The sequence below is a fragment of the Fukomys damarensis genome, unplaced genomic scaffold, assembly GCF_012274545.1.
Source record: "Fukomys damarensis isolate Sample0158 unplaced genomic scaffold, DMR_v1.0_HiC HiC_scaffold_38, whole genome shotgun sequence".
NCBI classification, from domain to species: domain Eukaryota; kingdom Metazoa; phylum Chordata; class Mammalia; order Rodentia; family Bathyergidae; genus Fukomys; species Fukomys damarensis.
The window spans coordinates 40,671,157-40,690,802 of NW_022900950.1; the positions used below are offsets into that span (position 1 = coordinate 40,671,157).

The window sequence follows — 19,646 nt, forward strand, 5'->3', positions numbered from 1 at the left end:
CCGCTGCCAGAAAGGCCGAGCCGGCCCGGCGCCCGCCGCCCACAGCGCCCCCAGGCGGCGAGACGAGGAACACGCAGGCCGACTTTGGGCACTCAGTGAGTGAATGGGAGAGGGGGCGCTGGGTACCAGATTCCGCAAGAAAAACGCAAGTGACCACTTGAATCTCAGATGAACAGCTACTAGTTCTCAACAGTCTTACGGAGATATAATTAGCCTACTGTACAATTTACATAAAGGGTAAATTTACCCCACCACATTGTTTCTTTCCAGTAGTGTATTGAACCCAACCCTTTATGCAATAAGCTGCATCCCCAATCCTTTTTATTTTATTATCTTTTTAAAAATTTCTGATATAATTTAATAAAAATGTTTAAAAAAAGAAACAATGTGAAGAAGCCCAGACTGCTTGTTATACAGAGGGCCAATGTGAAAGCTGTGTCACAGGCAGTTGTTCATGGAAGGGCTGCACAAAGGGTTCAAACCAACTGTTAAGAAATATTTTTTTCTAAAAAAAACTGCCTACAAGATGACTTTTCTTCTGATGGATAATGCCCCAGCACAACTTCCAGTCTTGGTGTATGATATGCATGTTGAATATGACTTCATACCTGTCAAGTTCTTCACCCACAACATGGACAAACAAGCGATCTGCAACTCCAAGATGTACGTAAAGGCCCTCTTCACCTTAATGTCACTGAAGAGACATCCTTGACTCTGGAAGAGACATTTCAAACATGCTCCACTCCGTTAACCTCATTGACAAAGCCTGGGAGGATGACGCTTACCAGACCTTGGACTTAGCCTGGAGGAAACCATGGCCACAATGTGTCATTGAATATATTTATGAGTCTAATCACAGGTAGTGGAGGATACTGTGACCCTGGGCAAGAGTATGGGTCTGGAAGTTGATGGTGTGGAGATAGAGAGCTTGTTGAGGACCATAAGTAGGAGATGATGATGAAAGAACTTGCTGAGCTCCAGAGTGAGATGCAGAAGGCCCTTGTTGAGGAGCATTTTGCTTGTCTCAGAGTTTTTCACTCTTTACATAGTTTTTGCATATTATTCATGATACGTTTTAATTGGTGCTGCTCTACATAATATAGTAATTGCTTCCTCACTGATTTGTTTCAGTGATCCTCCTTAATCCAAAATTTTGCTTCCTCTAATTTCATTTACCAAGATGTAAGATCCTGTAGGAAAGTTTCCTTTGTGTCCTGCATCTTGTAGACCTAGAGGGGCCAGGGCCAAAGTATTGACTGTCCTCATAGCCCAGTTAACATTTTAGTTTTGGTCTCCAAACTCTGACCAGTAATCTTGGTGGAAAAACTCCAAAGTGATATAGGGGGAAGAGATATAACTCCAAAACCTGCTAGATATCAGAAAGACAAGTTCATAGGAAGAAAAGGGCTAAAGGTGGAGGGAAAGTGGGAAGGGTAGGGGAAAGATAAGGGAAAAGAAAAAAATATGAGAAAATGAAAAAATGGAAATAAAGTGTTTGTAAATGGGGAGGATAGGAGGGGGTGAAGGGTAGGGAGAAGGGGAAAAAATGAGAACCAAGACCTGTCATGTAAAGGTACAAGATCCCAATGATAAATGTAATGTACTATATACCTAAAATGTACCAATAAACTTAATGAGAGAGAGAGAGAGAGAGAGAGAGAAAGAAATGCAAGTTCATGTTCTCTGAACTCATAGAATGAATTTTAGGAACAGAGGTTAAGAGTAGGAAAAATTTCTTGAGGGAAAGAAAGCTTCTGTCTAAGAGAGACAGAGGGAGACCGGAAAGTGGTTGGCCCCCCTACCCTTTTTAATTCTAAACTTTGAAGGGGGTGAAGGGAGGGCAGGGACAACGGGAAAAAATGAGAACCAAGACCTGCCATGTAAAGGCCAGATACCATTTTTAATTCTAAACTTTGAAGGGGGTGAAGGGAGGGCAGGGACAACGGGAAAAAATGAGAACCAAGACCTGTCATGTAAAGGTACCAGATCCCAATAATCAATGTAATTGTACTGTATACCTAAAATGTACCAACAGACTCAATTAAAACAATTTAAACTTTGAAACAAGGGCTTGAACTTTCAAGCCTCCTGCTTCAGCCTCCCAGAACGCTTGGATTACAGGAATGTTAAAGTATCACATTTACTATTTTAAGTGTATTATACAGTAGCATTCATTACATTGACAATGCTGTGCAAATCATCACACTGTCAAGTTTTCCCCACTCCCACCCCAACCCCGGTAACAACTAATAACACGCACTAGTTGGAGCATGATGCTATTATAAAAAAAGTACTGTTTGTATGACATGCAAATTTACTTAATCGGGGGTCAGGCGTTTGTTCTGGCAGCACTGCCTGCGAGGGAGCGGTAGCTGCGTCACAGCAGTTTATAACACAGCTGCTCCTTTGGAGCCAGCTCTGCGATTCGCAGTGTACTTGGTGCACAAAATGTGAAAAAGTTACGTGTTTCAGGTGCTGGAGCAAATAGCTCGTTACCTGGGGAGAGAAAAGGCCGGGGCCCAGCATAAGACCAAGGGGGAGGAAAGACTCAGAAGCATTAGGAGGATGCTTTGCTATAAGTTTGGTTCTCTTCAACCGCCGGTGTCATTCTGAATTACCAGCCTCTTTCTGAGGAGGTACACTTCAGTATCAGCAGATTCGTCAAAATGCGTAGAAGGAAAAGAAACGCAGGGGAGAAAGTGCGCTTGGCTAGGAAGGTCAACATGAAGGAGCATGGGACCAGCCCCTCGCCTGCCGAGTCTCTTCCGCCCGGCCGAGCAGTCGCGTCAAGAGCTGCGCGCGCGCATGCGCAACGCAGGAGCAGGAAAATGGCGGCCGGGTTCAAGTGAGTATCGCCTTCCGCAGGTAGAGTGGTGTCCGCTTCCCTAAACTTTAGCTGAGAGCCACTCGCCTGCCGCCTGACTCCACCAGGCCCCCTTTCCGCCTCCTCCGAAGCAGCGGGTGGGAGGACGTGGAGATGGTCAGTACCAGGAGAGGGTCTGCTTCCCGCAGGTGAGACGGGAGTGGGACTGTGTACCCCCGCGAGCGCCTCGGTTCCGTGCTCGGCGAACGTGCGGTACCGAAGGGACACTGGTCCGGTCGACCCGTGCCACCCCAGCTCCCCCTCCGCAGTTTATCTCGAAAAGAACTGTACTGTTTTTGGACGGATTTCCTTAAAAGCTTTTTTGTGCTATTCTCCTGAAGCTTATGGACTCCCACAGTAAAGTTTGTAGATGGATAAACTAAGATCCCAAAGTAAACCAATGAGGCCGAAACAGTTATCTTTTCATGACTGTACACCCAGAATTCATATAGGTATAAACTTGTTTAACAACTTTCTTAACAAATCCTGTGGCGAGTATGGTAACTTCTGGAATTTCAAAGTAAGGACGCATTTACACTTTTAAATTCCCATAGTATAAAAACAAAAACATTTATAATTGTGATCTCTGTAGTTAAGGTTGCCGGTACTGCTAATTATGGTTTATTGCCTGCAGTTATAAATTCAGTTATAAATGCAGTTATAAATTGCCTGCAGTGCTAAATTCAGTGAAAATAAAGATGTAACTTTTTTCACGATCACTGACTGTGGTAAGAATCTCTGCTTCAGAACAAGAAAGACAGGATTATTTTAGCACCTGGGTAAATCCTTTCCATGTGCCTAAAGGCTTTGGATCTTGGTCTTCTAATTGTTTAAGGCAGCATTAAGTACAGCAGTGGAATGTGATTGTTGCAAGGGTATCTGCTTCTGATAATTACATGTGACAACATAAATAATCAGAATTCAAAACTGAATTGTGGAGATTTATGCTGCATCATCACACTCAAAATCTTTGCTAGCTTCTGGATTTAAAATTCATTAACTTAACCTTAGATATATTTTTAACACATTGCAGAACAGTGGAACCTCTGGAGTATTACAGGAGATTTCTGGTGAGTAAAGGTTATGTACAAATTATGGCTTTTGATAATATATGTTGATTTTGAAGGCAAAATTCCACCTAATTCATGTGGATGAATGAAGTCTATTGTGTTTCCCTTGGTTATGTAAAATGTCACCTATTTTACTGTAAACAAACATTTAGAAAGAGAACTGCCGACCTGATGGAAGAGAACTTGGTGAATTCCGAACCACAACTGTTAACATAGGTAGGATATATTTTCAATTCAGTTATATGACATTATGGAGCTTTAAAGTCTGCACTGCTTAAAAGTTTTTCAGCCCAATTCTTCATGTCTTTGGAATTCGATGATTTTGTGTTGAGATTTTATTTGTATAATCACCCCTGTGACTGAATGAAAAATTGTAAAGTAATTCTTAAAACACTAACTGTAAATAATAATGCCATTTTAAAATTGATGACTTGAACTTGGAATAACTTTTCATAAGCAGCTGGGAGGGGTAGCAAGATTTTCATGCGTAGCAAACTAAGACTAATTCTATAGCTGTTTTTTTCCCTTTTGACTTTTCATCTTGCTTAAATACTGTATTTATCTTTTCAGGTTCAATTAGTACGGCAGATGGATCTGCTTTAGTTAAACTGGGAAATACTACAGTAATTTGTGGCATTAAAGCGGTAGGTTTAATATGTGTAACTGCTGACATTTGAGTTACCAAATTAGCTTCAAATATTTATTAGATAATAATATACATCTGTAATTCTATTGTAGATTAGACAGGTGTTAAGTTTTTAGTATTTGTTTTAATTTCTCAAGAGCTTTTGCCTGCGAGTATCAGATAATGCAATCTGTTTGATTTTTTAAATTAAAATTAGTATTTATTAGATAATTGAAAAGAAACATTTTGCATCATTACCTTTAGTTTTAAAATTTTGGTTATATTTGAGAAATTCAGCAAGATTTTATATTGATATCCTCTTAGCCAGTGATAGCCTTCAATGTGTAAATGTGTAGACATTTGAGTGCTTTACAAGAAAGGCGTGAAGGGACTAATAGCTACTATTTATTTAGTGAGCACTTACTATGTTCCAGGTACTATTTTAGGTGCTATACAGAATTGTTTCCATTGCCTGTTTAATAGACGAGGTTCAGTAACTTTTCCAGATATACAAGGTGCATAAGCAAAACATAGACCTAAATCTGATTCTTGATCCTGTGCTTTTTTTGACTTCTTTTTACCCTGTGTTACTTAATCTGAGTTCAGAGTCTTTGTTAAAGTTGGGGTGATATCTACTAAGACTGGAGCATTTACGTCTTGAAAGGATTTATCTTAGGGACTTTATTGAATTGTATCATTTGTTCTTCATTAGCAGTCCCTAAGAGTAGGCCCATTCTTCTGCCCATTTGTCAAATCAAGAGGTTCAAAGGGGTTTAAACAACTTGCCCTAGATGTCTCACCCAGTAAATGTGGGTCTGACATCGAACTGGGTTAGTGATTCTACGGCTTTTACTGTCGACCATACTAGTACCTAAATCTGTCAATACCACCTGGGGATTCATTTCACCTTCTTGGGTACCAAATGAGTGGAAGGAGGGTGGGCAGAAAGCCAGTGAATAGTTTTAAAGATACTCAGTCTTGATGCACAGCACTGTGGTGTAGCCCACTTTACTATATTGCATTGGTACCTTGGAAAGCTCATGTAAGGATGGGTGCTAGTCTCCATGAGCTCCTGACAGAATTCCTCGGCACAATAGATGCTCATGAGCTGGTAATGAAGTGGTCTTTGGTGGACCCTTCCGTAAGTGACCACCAAACTGTCTTCACAATTTTTCAGTAGCTTCTTTCAGTAGGAAACATTTGTTTGCTTCTATAGGAATTTGCAGTACCACCAGCAGATGCCCCTGATAAAGGATATGTTGGTAAGTTAAATTATTTTACATAAATACTGTAACCTTTAATTCGAATAAACCCTGGTAGTTGAGCTGAAGAGTATTCCTAACATTCAGAAATAAAGGGAATAAAGCACATTTCTAAAAGTGCTAAAAGCAGAATAGCAAAATAAAAAATGTCATAAATTTAACCTTTGTCAGATTTAGCAGTTATTTATATGTTCATTTGTCATCTACCAGTGAAATAGAATTTTTTTAGACAAAGGGCTGTCACTGCAAACTTCTGTTTACGTAACTCTTGTTTTGAACTATGCAATTTTTTCGTCGTGGACCACTTGTTCTTTATGGTAGGACCCAAAGTACAAAAAGCAGGTGTGAGGAGAGGGACTATACTGTTGCAAATTAAAGCATTTTCAAAAGAACCCAGGAAAATGTGAAAGATTTAGTATTGAGGCCTTATGTAAATTTCTAAAACAATGAAACTGTGTGGAAAAACATGAGAAAAGTATAGATTCTCTTTTTAATCTAAGCCTAGGAGTGGCATCTTACAAAAGCCAAGAAGAATAGTTCCCTTGATTTCTGCTTGCAAGTCTGTCCATAGTCACAATTGCGTTTGCTGTGGATTATAATGCCTTTAGTGCTTCAGAAGGCGAAGTTTAGCTCATAGCTACGGGGTGTTTCTTTCATTCAGTTCCTAATGTGGATCTACCACCCCTGTGTTCTTCGAGATTTCGGTCTGGACCTCCTGGAGAGGAGGCCCAGGTGGCTAGCCAGTTCATTGCAGATGTCATTGAAAAGTAAGACTGGTATGATAAAATTTTACTATCATTTATTTTCAAATAGTTTTTGACCTTTCATTTACTGTGGTCTTTCATCATTTTAAATCAAGTTCGCAGATAATTCAGAAAGAAGATTTATGTATTTCTTCAGGAAAGGTAAGAGAACAATGAGCTTTTATTTATTTATTTATTTATTTTTTGTTTTTTGAGACAGGCTCTCACTATGTAGTTGAAACTGACCTGGAGCTCACTATGTAGCCCAGGCTGGTCTTGATCTCACAGCAATCCTCCTGCCTCAGCCTCCCCGAGTGCTGGGATTACAGGCATGTGCCACCATGCCCGGCTAATGTGCTTTTATGTTGAAGTGTTTTTATGGGGAAAAGTAAACACAATAGTGTTACATATGGAGGGCTTATAAATTTTAGATGGAATTCAGAAAAAAAGTCTTACTCTATAATTATCTAAATAAACTATGTAGTTCATAAAAAAACAAGTTCAACTAAGTTTTTTTTCTCCCTTGGATCTTTTTTTTTTCCTGTTTTTTTGAGACAGGGTCTCACTATATAGTTGAGACTGACCTGGAACTTACTATGTAGTCCAGGCTGATCTCGAACTCAGTGGTCCTCCTGCCTCATCCTCCCGAGTGCTGGGATTACAGGCATGTGCCACCACGCCCGGCTTTCCCTTGGAACCATCTTTTAAGCTAATTTCTCCCCACCTTTTAAGAGAAAAATGAATTTTTCTTCTTTATAGCAAGTTAATTTTTGATTGTGCTACAGGGATTATGTTAAGATCTAGAGAGGCTTTTCTTGTTAGGCTGTATACAAATTAGCACTGTAAAAGCAAAATATATTTCATTTATTAAGGTTTTTGTGGGAAAGTATAGTTTGAATTTTATTTAGGGCTTTCAAAAGCATTTCCCGCATCTAATCTAGCAAGGAGAAAGGGAAATTCCCTCTACAGCTGAACCCCATGAGGGAAATGGAGATTTCTGTCACTTGTCATTTGGTAGTCATTCCAGCTTTTCAACCAACATGTCCACTTTTTAAAATTTCTACTTTATAAGAGCATTTTAAACAGCTTTTGAGCCTTGAAATGTATCTTGTCTAGCCAAAGGTTCTATAGTTCTAAGCAAATAACATTTAACCTCCAGAAGATTTAATCTCTTTTTGTGTAAACTATTTTAGCTCGCTTGGGTTCTATACTGTGATCTCATTTGCCTTGACTATGATGGGAACATTTTGGATGCCTGCACATTTGCTTTGTTAGCGGCTTTAAAAAATGGTAAGTAGCTTTAATAAAAGGCAGCATTCCTCCAATTGAGTTGGAATGTTCTATTTTTGTGGCATATTTAATGTACATTTGCTCAATGAACTGTCAAGGTTTTTTTTGGTACCAGGGATCGAACTCGGTCCTTGCGCTTGGGAGGCAGGTGGTCGAACCACTGAGCTAAATCCCCAGCCCCTCAAGGGTTTTTACTAAGAGTCACCAATCAAGTGTTCCTAAATTAACTTACTGACATGATTTTCCAAATATACTTTGAAATTTTGTATTCTCTAGTTGAATACCTTCTAGAGTTGACCTCACTATACCTGTTTGAATTGGTGAAGATAGATATACGAGTCTTCTTTGAGTTTTTATGTGTTGCCTGGAAGAGTGGAATGGATTTGTTTTTACTGTAAAGCCATAAATCTCACCTTTAATGGTAAAAGTTCCTCAGTGGGTAGGCTGGTGGTTTGTTAGGATTCCAGGAACCTATACTTATTCTGAATATTGCATTGCTGAGTTGACAGTACAACTGAAGATGTGATGAAACAGCAGTCTTACAGTACAGTAGTTAAAAGCAAAGGCTTAAGTTTGAATCATATCTATCATTGTGCTTAAATTTCCTAATCTAAATAATAAAATGGGGATGACAGTACTTTGTAACTGTTGGTGAGTGAATTAATACAATGAACATGTAAAAATGCTTAAAACAGTGCCTGGCATATAGAAAAGGGCTAGACATTTGATTTCTTAAACAAGACAGAGGAAAAAAATGAATTAAAGGTCAGAAACCTTTATAATAGACTTAATCTGCTTCTTTGCCCTTTTTCTAGTACAGTTGCCTGAAGTCTCTATAAATGAAGAAACTGCTCTAGCAGAAGTTAATTTAAAGAAGAAAAATTACTTAAATATTAGAAATCACCCAGTTGCAACTTCTTTTGCTGTGTTTGATGAGTAAGTTAACCAAACATTGAAAGATTTCTACATTCAAAGTTAAAGTAATGGTTATAACTCTTGAGAGAAATGCCTACAGTGACCATATATTCTAGTTGCTGTGGACATTTTCTTTTCTTTTTTTCTTTTGAGACAGGGTCTTGCTACATATTTTAGGCTGGTTTTGAATTCAGAGTAGCCTGGGTTCAAAACTCGTAGCAATCTTCCTGCCTCAGCCTTCCAAGTGCTGGGATTCATAGGCATGCACCACCATGCCTGGCATAGCCTGGACATTTGAGTCTTTGCACACTTATCTCTGTCAACCCTTACACTTCATAAGCATCGTGATTTGGATGATTAATTCTCTACTCACTTCTGTGTTCCTTGGTTTACTTACTCCAATGCAATCTTGTGATATTTTTGTGGGTGTGTTGCTGGGGATTAAACTCAGAGCTTTATGCATACTAGGCAAGCACATTACCGCTTAACTATATACAATATATATGTATACACTATATATGTGATATATATATATTATACTATATAGTATATATTTACTATATACATACTATATAGTATAGATATATACTATATACAATATATATATATATATTATTTTCAATTCTTTCACTAAGGGTGTAGCTGAAGCTATATTCAGTGTCTGCCTAGGACTTTAATATACTAAAAAATTTAAGAGCAGATTTTAAAAAAATTGTCAGATTTTAGGTTGCTATTTTTCCTACCAGTTCTAGTCTAGCTCCTTTATACCTAAACTAAAATGCAGGTAATACATTTAATATTCTTTTCAAGTAAAAGGTGTTCTATGGATTTGATAACGTTTCTTTCTTTTTTTTAATAGCACTTTGCTAATAGTTGACCCTACTGGAGAGGAGGAGCATCTGGCAACAGGAACCTTAACAGTAGTAATGGATGAGGAAGGCAGGCTCTGTTGTCTTCATAAACCAGGCAGGTTCCTGCTACCCCAGTTTCAAGCATATGGAACTGAAAACTTAGTGTGAAACATGTATTAGAGTGGGCAAATGGAATGTAGCAAATCTTATTGCTTATGTAACTTAAGTTTACTAATTTATTTGCTATCTGTATATCAGTGGTTCTCAATATCTAGCAGTCTCTATTGTAGGTCCTGTAACGTAATTTGCAAATCTGGAGGTCATACCACTGATAGACAGTTTCCTTTTTTTTTTTGGCTCTGTAATTTGGCATGACCTTGATGTTTTATAAAAGAACTTAAGACATTGAAAGTATTGGCTCAATGATTTTTCAGGTGGAAGTGGACTGACTGGAGCTAAACTTCAGGACTGTATGAGCCGAGCAGTTACAAGACACAAGGAAGTAAAAAAACTAATGGATGAAGTAATTAAGAGTATGAAAACCGAATAAACAATCACCACATTTTCAAAACAGATTTGTAAAAACTGTATTTGTTAGACTGCACAAACTTTTTATACTAAATAAATATCAAACTACACTCTTCTGAAAGGATGTTTGTAATATTTCCTCACCTATATATATATATATATATATATATATATATATATATATTATGTACAGTAAAACTATTTTTAAAAAGCAACAACCTAAGCAAACCAACCTAGTTCACTGAACTATTAGTAGTTCATTAAACTATTTCCCTGTTTTTATTTAAAAATCATAGGTTGTACTTTTGTATAAAATTTTGTACATTTAGCAGTGTAAAATATGGACACATTAAAAAAAGATGAAGTAAAAACTCAGTTCTTTTGATTCAATGCTCTTGGGATTTTAAAGGAGAGAAAGAAAAAAGAAAACTCAGAATTTGGGAGTGGTTGGAGTGCCTCTCTTCATTTTACTTTTTGACTGGTTGTCTGTATGTTGATGATGTAGCTGAGCTGTTTGTGCTGCTGCCGCCGCCATAGCCATTTGATGCTGCAAGAATTGCAACTGCTGCAAAAATGAAGGGGAAAGATTCAAGTTAGGTTAAAAACAGGTGTGGAAAGGTGCTGAGAATTCCTGAGAATAATGGCCTGAAAGGGAGGAGAGCACCAAGGTAACAAAAAGGTAACACACTGAGACAGTGCACAGTCAAACAGCACCAGTGGCACAGAAAGAAGCCTGCTGAGGGCTTTTAAATGATTCTTGACAAACTTCAGAATTGTTACTTTGCCCTGCCAGTCTAAACTGCAGTAACTCAGCAACTTCAGTTACCATTTTCTTATACAATGATAGTTTACAGCAATATAGGACCATTGTGAATGTCAAGATATTCAAGTATAATATTCCGACTTGCCTTCCTATAACAGTTTTCTATATAAACCGGTATGACATTTAGGAACACTTCTGCAGTACACTATTTCAAAGTTAACCATTGGCACTTAGAATTATTTTAAAATACTGCCAACCAGAAAAATGTATATTAATGTGCCACCAGCATTTTAAGACAAGTTCTAAATTAGGAAAAGAGGCTTAAGTAAATGTACAAAATATATTCAGTGCTCCAAGTTGACTGGCTAAGATGTCAAACTTTTAAATAAAATTTACTGTTATTTACCAGTTACTGTATAGTCTTAGTAAAATTAAAAAAGATATTTTGAGGTACTTTTGGAGCTGAGTATCTTTAAAAAAATGTAATGCGAGTGAAGTTGCTGGATTACTTGGATCTGCTGCTGCTGCTGCTGAAAGGCAGAGGAGAGCTGGAGTCTGTGCTGAGGGAGGCTTTGCTCAGGTCTGTTCTCGGCAGAGCCAAGCTGAGACAACACTACAGAGAGGAGAAGGGAGAGCAGGCCAGTCAAAAAGTGAAGGCTACCAGGTTAGGAAAGGACAACACAGAAAATGAAATAGTAGAAAAGTTAGCAGTATGATTAATTCTAAGTGTCAAATCACAGACATTTCAGAATAAATTTAGTCTCCTGTTGAAGGTGTCACGATTATGGAACTTTCTGGACACAAAGGGAGTGCACATGTGCCAAGCCCCCCCCCGACTCTCAGTGAAATTTGATTATTGGTGCTATTTTAAAAATAACTACCTCTTGTATGATATAGGGCACATAATTTTAAAAACATACCCAGTGAAATAGGAAAAGAAATGGAAGAAACCCAAACTATCACAATGACAAAATTTGTAGACAAGTGTTATAATAGAGATAAATATCAGACTATTAACAACAATGGTGGCAAACAATTTTAGCTGATGAGACCATGTTTAAGCCTTTCATATACAAATGAAGTTTAAGGTCTATATGATTAAACATGTTCATGACAGGGCTGTAATTCCTATGTCTTGCTGCTGCTTGGCTCTGAACCACTGGTGGTTCAAGCTGGCTGAAATGTGTTAAGTGACTAATCAGTGATAAATCTGGAGCCAGAAACATTCCCATTTTTTAGCCTAGAGTCCTTTCCACTAAATTTACCTTATTGCCATTTTAGAAAATTTATAATTTGTATGGTTCGTAGTGGGATATAGTTATGAACTTCCATTTGGAAGTTAGCTCTTAATTAGAACTTTAGGGAAAAATTACTTATTTTCAAAATGAAAACCTTGATTCTATGCTAAAGAACTTCTAAATTCAGGAATGGGGGATTATACAGAAATGCAAAAGTATCACAGCCTAATGTGACAACTCATAATGTTGACATGTTCACTCATTAAATCCTAAAATTCTATCCTAGCTCTCTTATGAATGTAGCTTATTGGTTTTAAATAAAAGTGAAATTAGAATGATTGTTTTCAATTGACAAAAATAATCATTATTATTTGGTTAAATATTTACTGCTAGAAGCAGTGTGTAGTCCTTCAGTTTAGTTTCACTTTTTACAAATGGTTTACAGAAGTTATTGTCAGAAAATGTAAGGTATCAGAATGAAACAAAAAATTGTGCTGTCTAGGAACGTGTAGCTCAAGTACCTAAAGAAACTGAAAAGTGAAGATATTATAAACACTGAAAATAGCTTTGGTAGCTTACAAGCTAGGTAATCAAAATTTTGTCAGTAAACTGTAACAGGAAAACAATTGCTATATTGTATTAAAAGCTCTCAACTGTTAAATGAAAAAATTCTCAGTCATTAGTAAATCTACTTAATAGTTCACAAATTAAATATAAACTCACTTTTTCTTGATTAGTTTGCAAGGAAAGGAAAAAAGTAAGTGGCAAGATTCTATATACATTACTTTTAGTACAATTAGCATATAAAATTACGAAGATACGTACCAGCTGCCTGTGACTGCGTAAAGCCTCCTACTCCAGTAAGGTTAATAACAGCAGGATGCTGAGCAGATAAGGCCTGTTCTTGGCTAGCTGAACCTTGTTCAGAACTCTGAATTAAAAAAATAATAAATAACTTATAAAAACAGGAAAAATAATTTTCAGATTGTGAAAATAATTTTTTCTTGTATAAGAAAAAATATATCGAAAGGGAAGCAATACTCCCAAATTAATTCCTGGAATCAAGCATTACTTTGATTCTGAAAGCAAAGACTCAACCAAAAACAAACAAAACAAAACAAAAAAAAAAGAACTAGAGGCCAATCTCCCTAATGAATATAGGTGCAAAAATCCTCAGTAAGATACTGGCAAATAATACAGAGGATCATCAAGATCAAGAGGTCATACACCCTGACCAAGTCAGATTCATCCCAGGGATGCAAGGATGGTTCAACATATAGAAATCAATAAATGTAATACAGTATATTAACAAACGACAAAAATCTCAATAGATGCAGAAAAAGTGTTCGACAAAAATCCAATGCCAACCCATGTTAAAAACCCTAAAAGAAATTTGAATAGATGTTCTTTATCTCAATCTCAAAAAGGCTATCTATGAAAAACTAATAGCCAACATCATACTAAACCAAAATATTTCATGCTAAAATCAGGAACAAAGCAAGGATGTCCACTATCACCACTGTTATTCAATATAGCTCTAGAGAGCTGGAGATTTAGCTCAGTGGTTCTGCTGCCTGCCTTGTAAGCACAAGGTCCTGAGTTCATCCCTGGTACCAAAAAACAAATAGTATAGTACTGGAAACATTAGTCATAAAAATAAAGATAATAAAGAAAGTTAAACTTATTTGCTGATGACATGATATTCTAAATAGACCCCCCCAGAAAAATGCTAAAAATCTTCTAGGCTTAATTGACACATTCAGTAGAGTGGCTGGATATAAGGTAAACACTCAAAAATCAACAGCCTTCTTGCACGCAAATGACAGACTCACCGAGTGAGAAATTGGGGAAACAATTCCCTTCACAATAGCATCCAAAAAAATGAAATATCTAGGAATCAATCGAACAAAGGATGCAAAAGACCTCTACCTTGAAAACTCAGCACTCTGAAAAACAGGTTGAAGAGGATATAAGAAAATGGAAAGATATCTCTTATTCCTGGGTAGGAAGAACCAATATAGTGAAAATGGCCATCCTTCCAAAACTTCTTTATAGATTCAATGCAATACTGATTGAAATCCCAACAGTATTCTTCATAGAACTAGAGAAAACAATCCAAAAATTCATTTGGAACCAGAAAAGAACTAGAATAGCAAAAGCAATTCTAGGCAACGTAGACATGACAGAGGTATGACAATCTCCAACATGAAGCTATACTACAAAGCCACTCTGACAAAAACAGCATGACACTGGCAAAGAAACAGACTCAAGGATTAGTGGAATACATGAGAAGATGTAGACAAAACTGCAGACACTTAAGTCACCTCATCTCTTGACAAAGGAACCAACCACTCTCACTGGAGGAAAAGATAGCCTCTTTAATAAACGGTACTGGAAAAACTGGATTTCAACTTGCCACAGATTAAAACTATACTCATATCTTTCACCATGCAGTAAACTAATATCAAAGTGGATCAAAGATCTAATTATTAAAACAGAAACACTAAACTTGCTGGAAGAGAGGTTAGGCAGAACTCTTGAAGACACTGGCATAGGAAAAGACTTTATGAACAAAACCTCAGCACGGGAACTAGCACATAACAACTGGGATCTCATCTTATTAAAAAGCTTCCGCACTGCAAGAGAAACCACCAACAGAGCTAAGAGACAACCTATAATGTGGGAAAAAATTTTACCAGCTGTTCCTTACACAAAGGAGTACTATCTAGAATATATAAAGAACTTTAAACAATCAGACTCCAAATTTAAAGACACAATTAAAAAATGGGTATCTGAAATTAAACATTTCCCAAAGAAGTAAAACCTGCAAATAATCATTATGAAAAATTGTTAAACATCATTGGTCATTCGAGAGATGCAGATGAAAACAACACCGAGATTCCACCTCACTTCAGAAAGAATAGCTGCTATGAAGAGATCAACAAATGCTGGTTGGGGCTGTGGGAGTGCAGACTGGTGCAACCACTGTGGAAATCAACATGGAGGATTAAGGTCCCATTTGACCCAGCTGTTCCCCTTCTGACTATCTTCCCAAAAGAATTAAAAGAATCATACCACAGTGATATATACTAAAACTTGGAAACAGCCCAATTGCCCATCAACTGGAGACTGGATAAAGAAAATGTGTGCTTTTAAAAATAAAATGAGAGTACTACTTAACCATAAAGAATGAGAAACTTGGGCTGGGGATTTAGCCTGGCAAGCACAAAGACCCAAGTTTGATCCCCAGTACCAAACAAGCAAACAAACAGAAACAAGAGTCATTTACAGCTAAATGGATGCACACTGAGGCCATATTCTTAAGTGAAATAAACAGGACAAAAGTATAATTACCAAATACTGTCTCAGGTATGAGAAAGTGAAAGCATAAATAAGGATCAAAAGGTGTAACAGATAATGTGAAACAGGAAGAAAAGATCTTAAAGGGGAAGGAGAAGTGAGAGGAATAGGGAAAAGAAAAGAAGGAAAAGGAAAAAAGATAAGGAAAAAAATAGAAACAAAGTCTTTGTAAATAGGGAGGGTCGGAGGGGTTAAAGGGATGGCAAGGGAATGGGAAAAAAGATGGGTCATGTAAAGGTACAAATTCCCAATGATGAATGTCATCATGCTTTATAATTAAAATGTACCAATAAACTTAATGAATAAAAAAAGTACAAAAATTAGGTTTTCTAAAAAGAATAAGACAAAGACTATAAAAATATAACATTTTTAAGATTTGAAAAAGTATTTTTAGAATTGAACCTGCATTTATTGTTTGATGCTACATTAATAATTAAGATTTTTTGCACTTAAGACAAAGTCTCATTATATTGCACTTGCCTAAGAGTTTCATAAATCTGTAATAAAAAAAAAAACATCCTTTGCAATATAATACTTGAATGTCTGAACATAGCAACTCAAGAAATGAAATAAAAGGCATAAAGATTAAAAAGAAAGGCAAAATGCCCTTATAAGCAAATGGTAGTTTAAGAAAGAATTCTCTCAAACAGTTCAACAGGTTTAATTTAATTTCTTAAAAAAAACCTAAAAACGTCTTTTTTTTCCTTGTAGATAGATAGGTGAGTCCAGAATTTGTATGCAAAGATAAAAGATCTAAATTAGCTACAATTTTGAAAAACAATAAAATGGGAAGTATCATTCTGTTTTAAAGCTTACTATAGGATGTATAATATAAGGCAGGGAGGTATCCATTGGTTAAGTAATAAAAGACCAAATGAAAAGGACAGAGAACCCAGAAACAGATCCACACAGCCAAGTAACACAGGAGACAAAGTAATTCAATTGATGAGGGACAGCTTTTCAACAACTGATGCTGAGGCAACTGAACATTTACAGTCTCACTCCTCTAAAACATACTAAATGGACCTAAATCTTACATACTTTATTCAGAAATTACCTAAAAATGGGATATAATTTAAAATAAAAACTATAAAACCATTAGATAAAATATTGGAAAAAAATCTTGGGACTAGGTCTCAATCTTGATAACAAAAATACATTATATAAAAGAAATGAACTTGGACTTTGTCAAAATTAAAAACCTGCATAGCAAAGATACATCAGCTGAAAATATTTCAGTATGATATAAATCATCAGAGCACTTAGTCAGGGTCACAGGGAGATGGCTTATTGTCCACCCATCTGCCAGGTGGCTGCAAGGCCTGAAGCAGTTCTACCTGGTTGGAGAGGGGCGGGAGTCCCAGCTGCCCAGGATGCTGAGGCAAGGAGACCGCTTGTGCCCAGAATTTGGGATCCCCTGGTGCAACATAGTGAGAGCCCTGCCTCGGAATTTTTAGATTAATTAATTAAAATAAATAAAAGATCAATTAAAAAATATATAAACCAAACGTTTTTAAAAACCTGCACTTATCGAGGGGACATTGCTGAACAAAAAAAGCACAGAGCTGATTTAAGAGAACCTTCTTGAACTTGGAACAAGATTCATAAAGAGAACAACATAAAAAAAGCAAACCAAGGGGCCAGAGATTTAGCTCAGTGTTTCCGCCACCTGCCTCACAAGCACAAGGACCCGAGTTTGATCCCCAGTACCCCCCAAAAAAGGCAAACCACATCAACTCCAACACACAGCTATTATAAAACAAACAAAAAAAATCCAAAAAGTAAAAAAAAATTGTATATATCACAAATGGAAGTAAATATTCACAAACATGCAGGAATGATTACATATCTTGAATAAAAGATAATAAAAATACTTGAAAAACTAAAAGGATAAAGATATATTACACTAATATTAAGACAGAGCAAAAACATTAATATTACTGGATAAAAAGGTCATTTATTAAGTTTAAGAAGACAATCCTAAATGTGCACATACCCAACAATACAGCTTCAAAAATAACCTTCAGCAAAAACTGACAGAACTAAAAGGAGAAACAGAAATTTCCAGTTTGTGCTGGAGTATTCTCAGTAAACTGATGAAGCAAAAGAAAGCGATTCAGTAAGGACTAGACTTGAAAACTGCCATCAAACAACATGCTACAAGAGATATAGAACACTCAGCATGTGATACACATTTTCTCACACATATATAGAATATTTAATAAAACAGATTATGTTCTGGGTCATAAAACAAACATTAACAAAAGTATGTTTTCAATGGACTTAAACTAGAAATGAAAGCTGGGCATGGTGGTACACTGCCTGTACATCTTAGTATTGTGGGAGGCTGAGGCATGAGGATTGCAAATTTAAGCCCAGATTGGGCAATTTAGAAACTTTAGCAGACTCTGTCTCAAAACGAAATGGAGCCCGGCATGGTGGTACACGCCCATAATCCCAGCACTTGGGAGGCTGAGGCAGGAGGCCAGCCTGGGCTACATAGTGAGTTCAAAGCCAGCCTGCATTGAGTGAGACCCTATCTCAAAAACACCCCCTTAAAAACACAAACAAATGAAAAAGAAAAAAAAAACCACACAAAAAAACCCCCAAAACAAAACAAAAACACCACTACCAGCAACCAAAAACAAAACAAAACAAAACAAAAAAACCCAAAAAACAAAACACAAAGTGAAAATATTAGTCTTTGAAGATAAACCTTCAGGTCCCAACCAAAATGACTAGATAAATACACCAGACCAGCAAGAAAACTAGACTGGCAACAGATTTCTCAAAAGCATACAATTTAAGTGGGAAGCATTTTCATTAAATTTAAAGAGCCAGGTGTGATAGTACACACCTGTAATCCCAGTGCTTAGAAGGCTGAAGCAGGAGGATCACCATAAATTCGATGCCAGCCCGAACTACATAGTGAGGCCCTGTCTCAAAAAGCAATGAAAAATAAATAAATAAATACATTCATTCATTCATTCACTTATTGTTTTTTTGAGACAGGGTCTCCCTATGCAGTTCAGGCAGGCCTTGAACTTACTATGTAGCTCAGGCTGGACTCAAATTGCAGTGATCCTCCTGCCTCAGCCTCCAGAGTGCTAGGATTATATGTGTGCACCATTATACTTAGCCTATAAATACATTAAAAGAGAGACTTAGAACTGTAGAACTCATAACGAAAAACACAGGGAAAAAGCTTAGGATACTATATTTGGCAATAAATTTTATCCTAAATCATAAGCAAGGAAAGCAAAAATGGATAAAATGAACTAGGTCAAAATTAACTTTTGTGTGAATACAAAGAGAAGGAACCTACAAATGTAAGTATGACACACCTGATATATAAGTAGAAAAAGAATATATAGAGGGCCAGGATTTAGCTCAGTGGTGCTGCCACCTGCCTCACAAGAATAAGGTCCTGAGTTCAATCCCCAGTACCAAAAAAAAAAAAGAAAAGAAAAGAAAGAAACCCTAAGAATATATAGAGAACTTCACAATTGAAAAAAAAAAAAAAAAAAATCCTAACCAAAAATACGCAAAGGTCCTGAACACACTTCTCTAAAGATGAAATAAAATGGTCACATCGGAAAGGATGTACACATCACTGTTCACTAGGGAAGTGCAAATAAAAACAAAGAGATTACTACCTCACATTCATTATAATGGCTGTGATTAAAAACAATAGACAGGGGTGGGTATAGAAGCTCAGTGGCAGAGTGCATGCTTAACATACACAAGACTCTCTGTTTGATCCCCAGCGCCCAAAATAAAACAGCCCAAAACCCAGAAAATAACAAGTATTATAAGGATTTGGACAAACTTCAACTCCTATGCTTTGGAGCCCTTATAGAAAACACTATGGTGCTTCTCAAAAAAGTAAAAGAATTACCGTAAGGCCCAGCAAGTTTACCTCTAGGTATATATCCAAAAGAATAATCTCTCTGAAGAGATAATAAGCCAGACCCTAAAGGACAAATGCTGTATGATTTCACTTAATGTGAAATAGCTAGTGAACTCAGACTCACGGAAATATAAAGCAGAATGGTGACTGCCAGCAATCAAAAGGGGGAGGAAATGGAGCTGTTTACTGGGCATGAAGTTTCACTTCTCTAAGACTGGGGGGGGGGGG

General features: G+C 36.9%; 2 protein-coding genes across 17 annotated transcripts in view; one reads left to right on the plus strand and one right to left on the minus strand.

Annotated features, from left to right (window-relative positions):
* Nucleotides 1–2,779: 2,779 nt before the first annotated feature.
* On the plus strand, nucleotides 2,780–10,275 carry Exosc8 (exosome component 8). Of its 3 annotated transcripts, none has more exons than XM_010635223.3 (11): nucleotides 2,780–2,845; nucleotides 3,897–3,933; nucleotides 4,086–4,149; nucleotides 4,504–4,577; nucleotides 5,775–5,820; nucleotides 6,482–6,587; nucleotides 6,680–6,725; nucleotides 7,757–7,853; nucleotides 8,669–8,789; nucleotides 9,628–9,734; nucleotides 10,054–10,275. In XM_010635223.3, the coding sequence occupies exons 1-11, from the start codon at nucleotides 2,829–2,831 to the stop codon at nucleotides 10,167–10,169; spliced, it is 831 nt and encodes a 276-aa protein (XP_010633525.1). In that variant the 5' UTR covers nucleotides 2,780–2,828; the 3' UTR covers nucleotides 10,170–10,275. The 3 variants fall into 3 exon arrangements, with proteins under 3 accessions (XP_010633525.1, XP_010633526.1, XP_010633527.1); XM_010635224.2 differs by lacking the exon at nucleotides 2,780–2,845 and adding an exon at nucleotides 2,852–3,012; XM_010635225.2 differs by lacking the exon at nucleotides 2,780–2,845 and adding an exon at nucleotides 3,041–3,383.
* Nucleotides 10,276–10,398: 123 nt separating this feature from the next.
* Nucleotides 10,399–19,646, minus strand: part of Supt20h (SPT20 homolog, SAGA complex component) — a 41,246-nt gene continuing 31,998 nt past the window's right edge. For 10 of the 14 annotated variants that reach the window (XM_010635218.2, XM_010635217.2, XM_010635216.2 and 7 more), the window contains 3 exons: nucleotides 12,974–13,079; nucleotides 11,420–11,523; nucleotides 10,399–10,712 (listed from right to left, as the gene is read on the minus strand). In XM_010635218.2, coding sequence (XP_010633520.1) covers nucleotides 10,578–10,712; nucleotides 11,420–11,523; nucleotides 12,974–13,079 — 345 coding nt within the window. In that variant the 3' untranslated portion in view covers nucleotides 10,399–10,577. The remainder of the gene's footprint in view (nucleotides 10,713–11,419; nucleotides 11,524–12,973; nucleotides 13,080–19,646) is intronic. The other 4 variants (XM_010635215.2, XM_033759961.1, XM_010635221.2 and 1 more) reach the window with 2 other exon arrangements.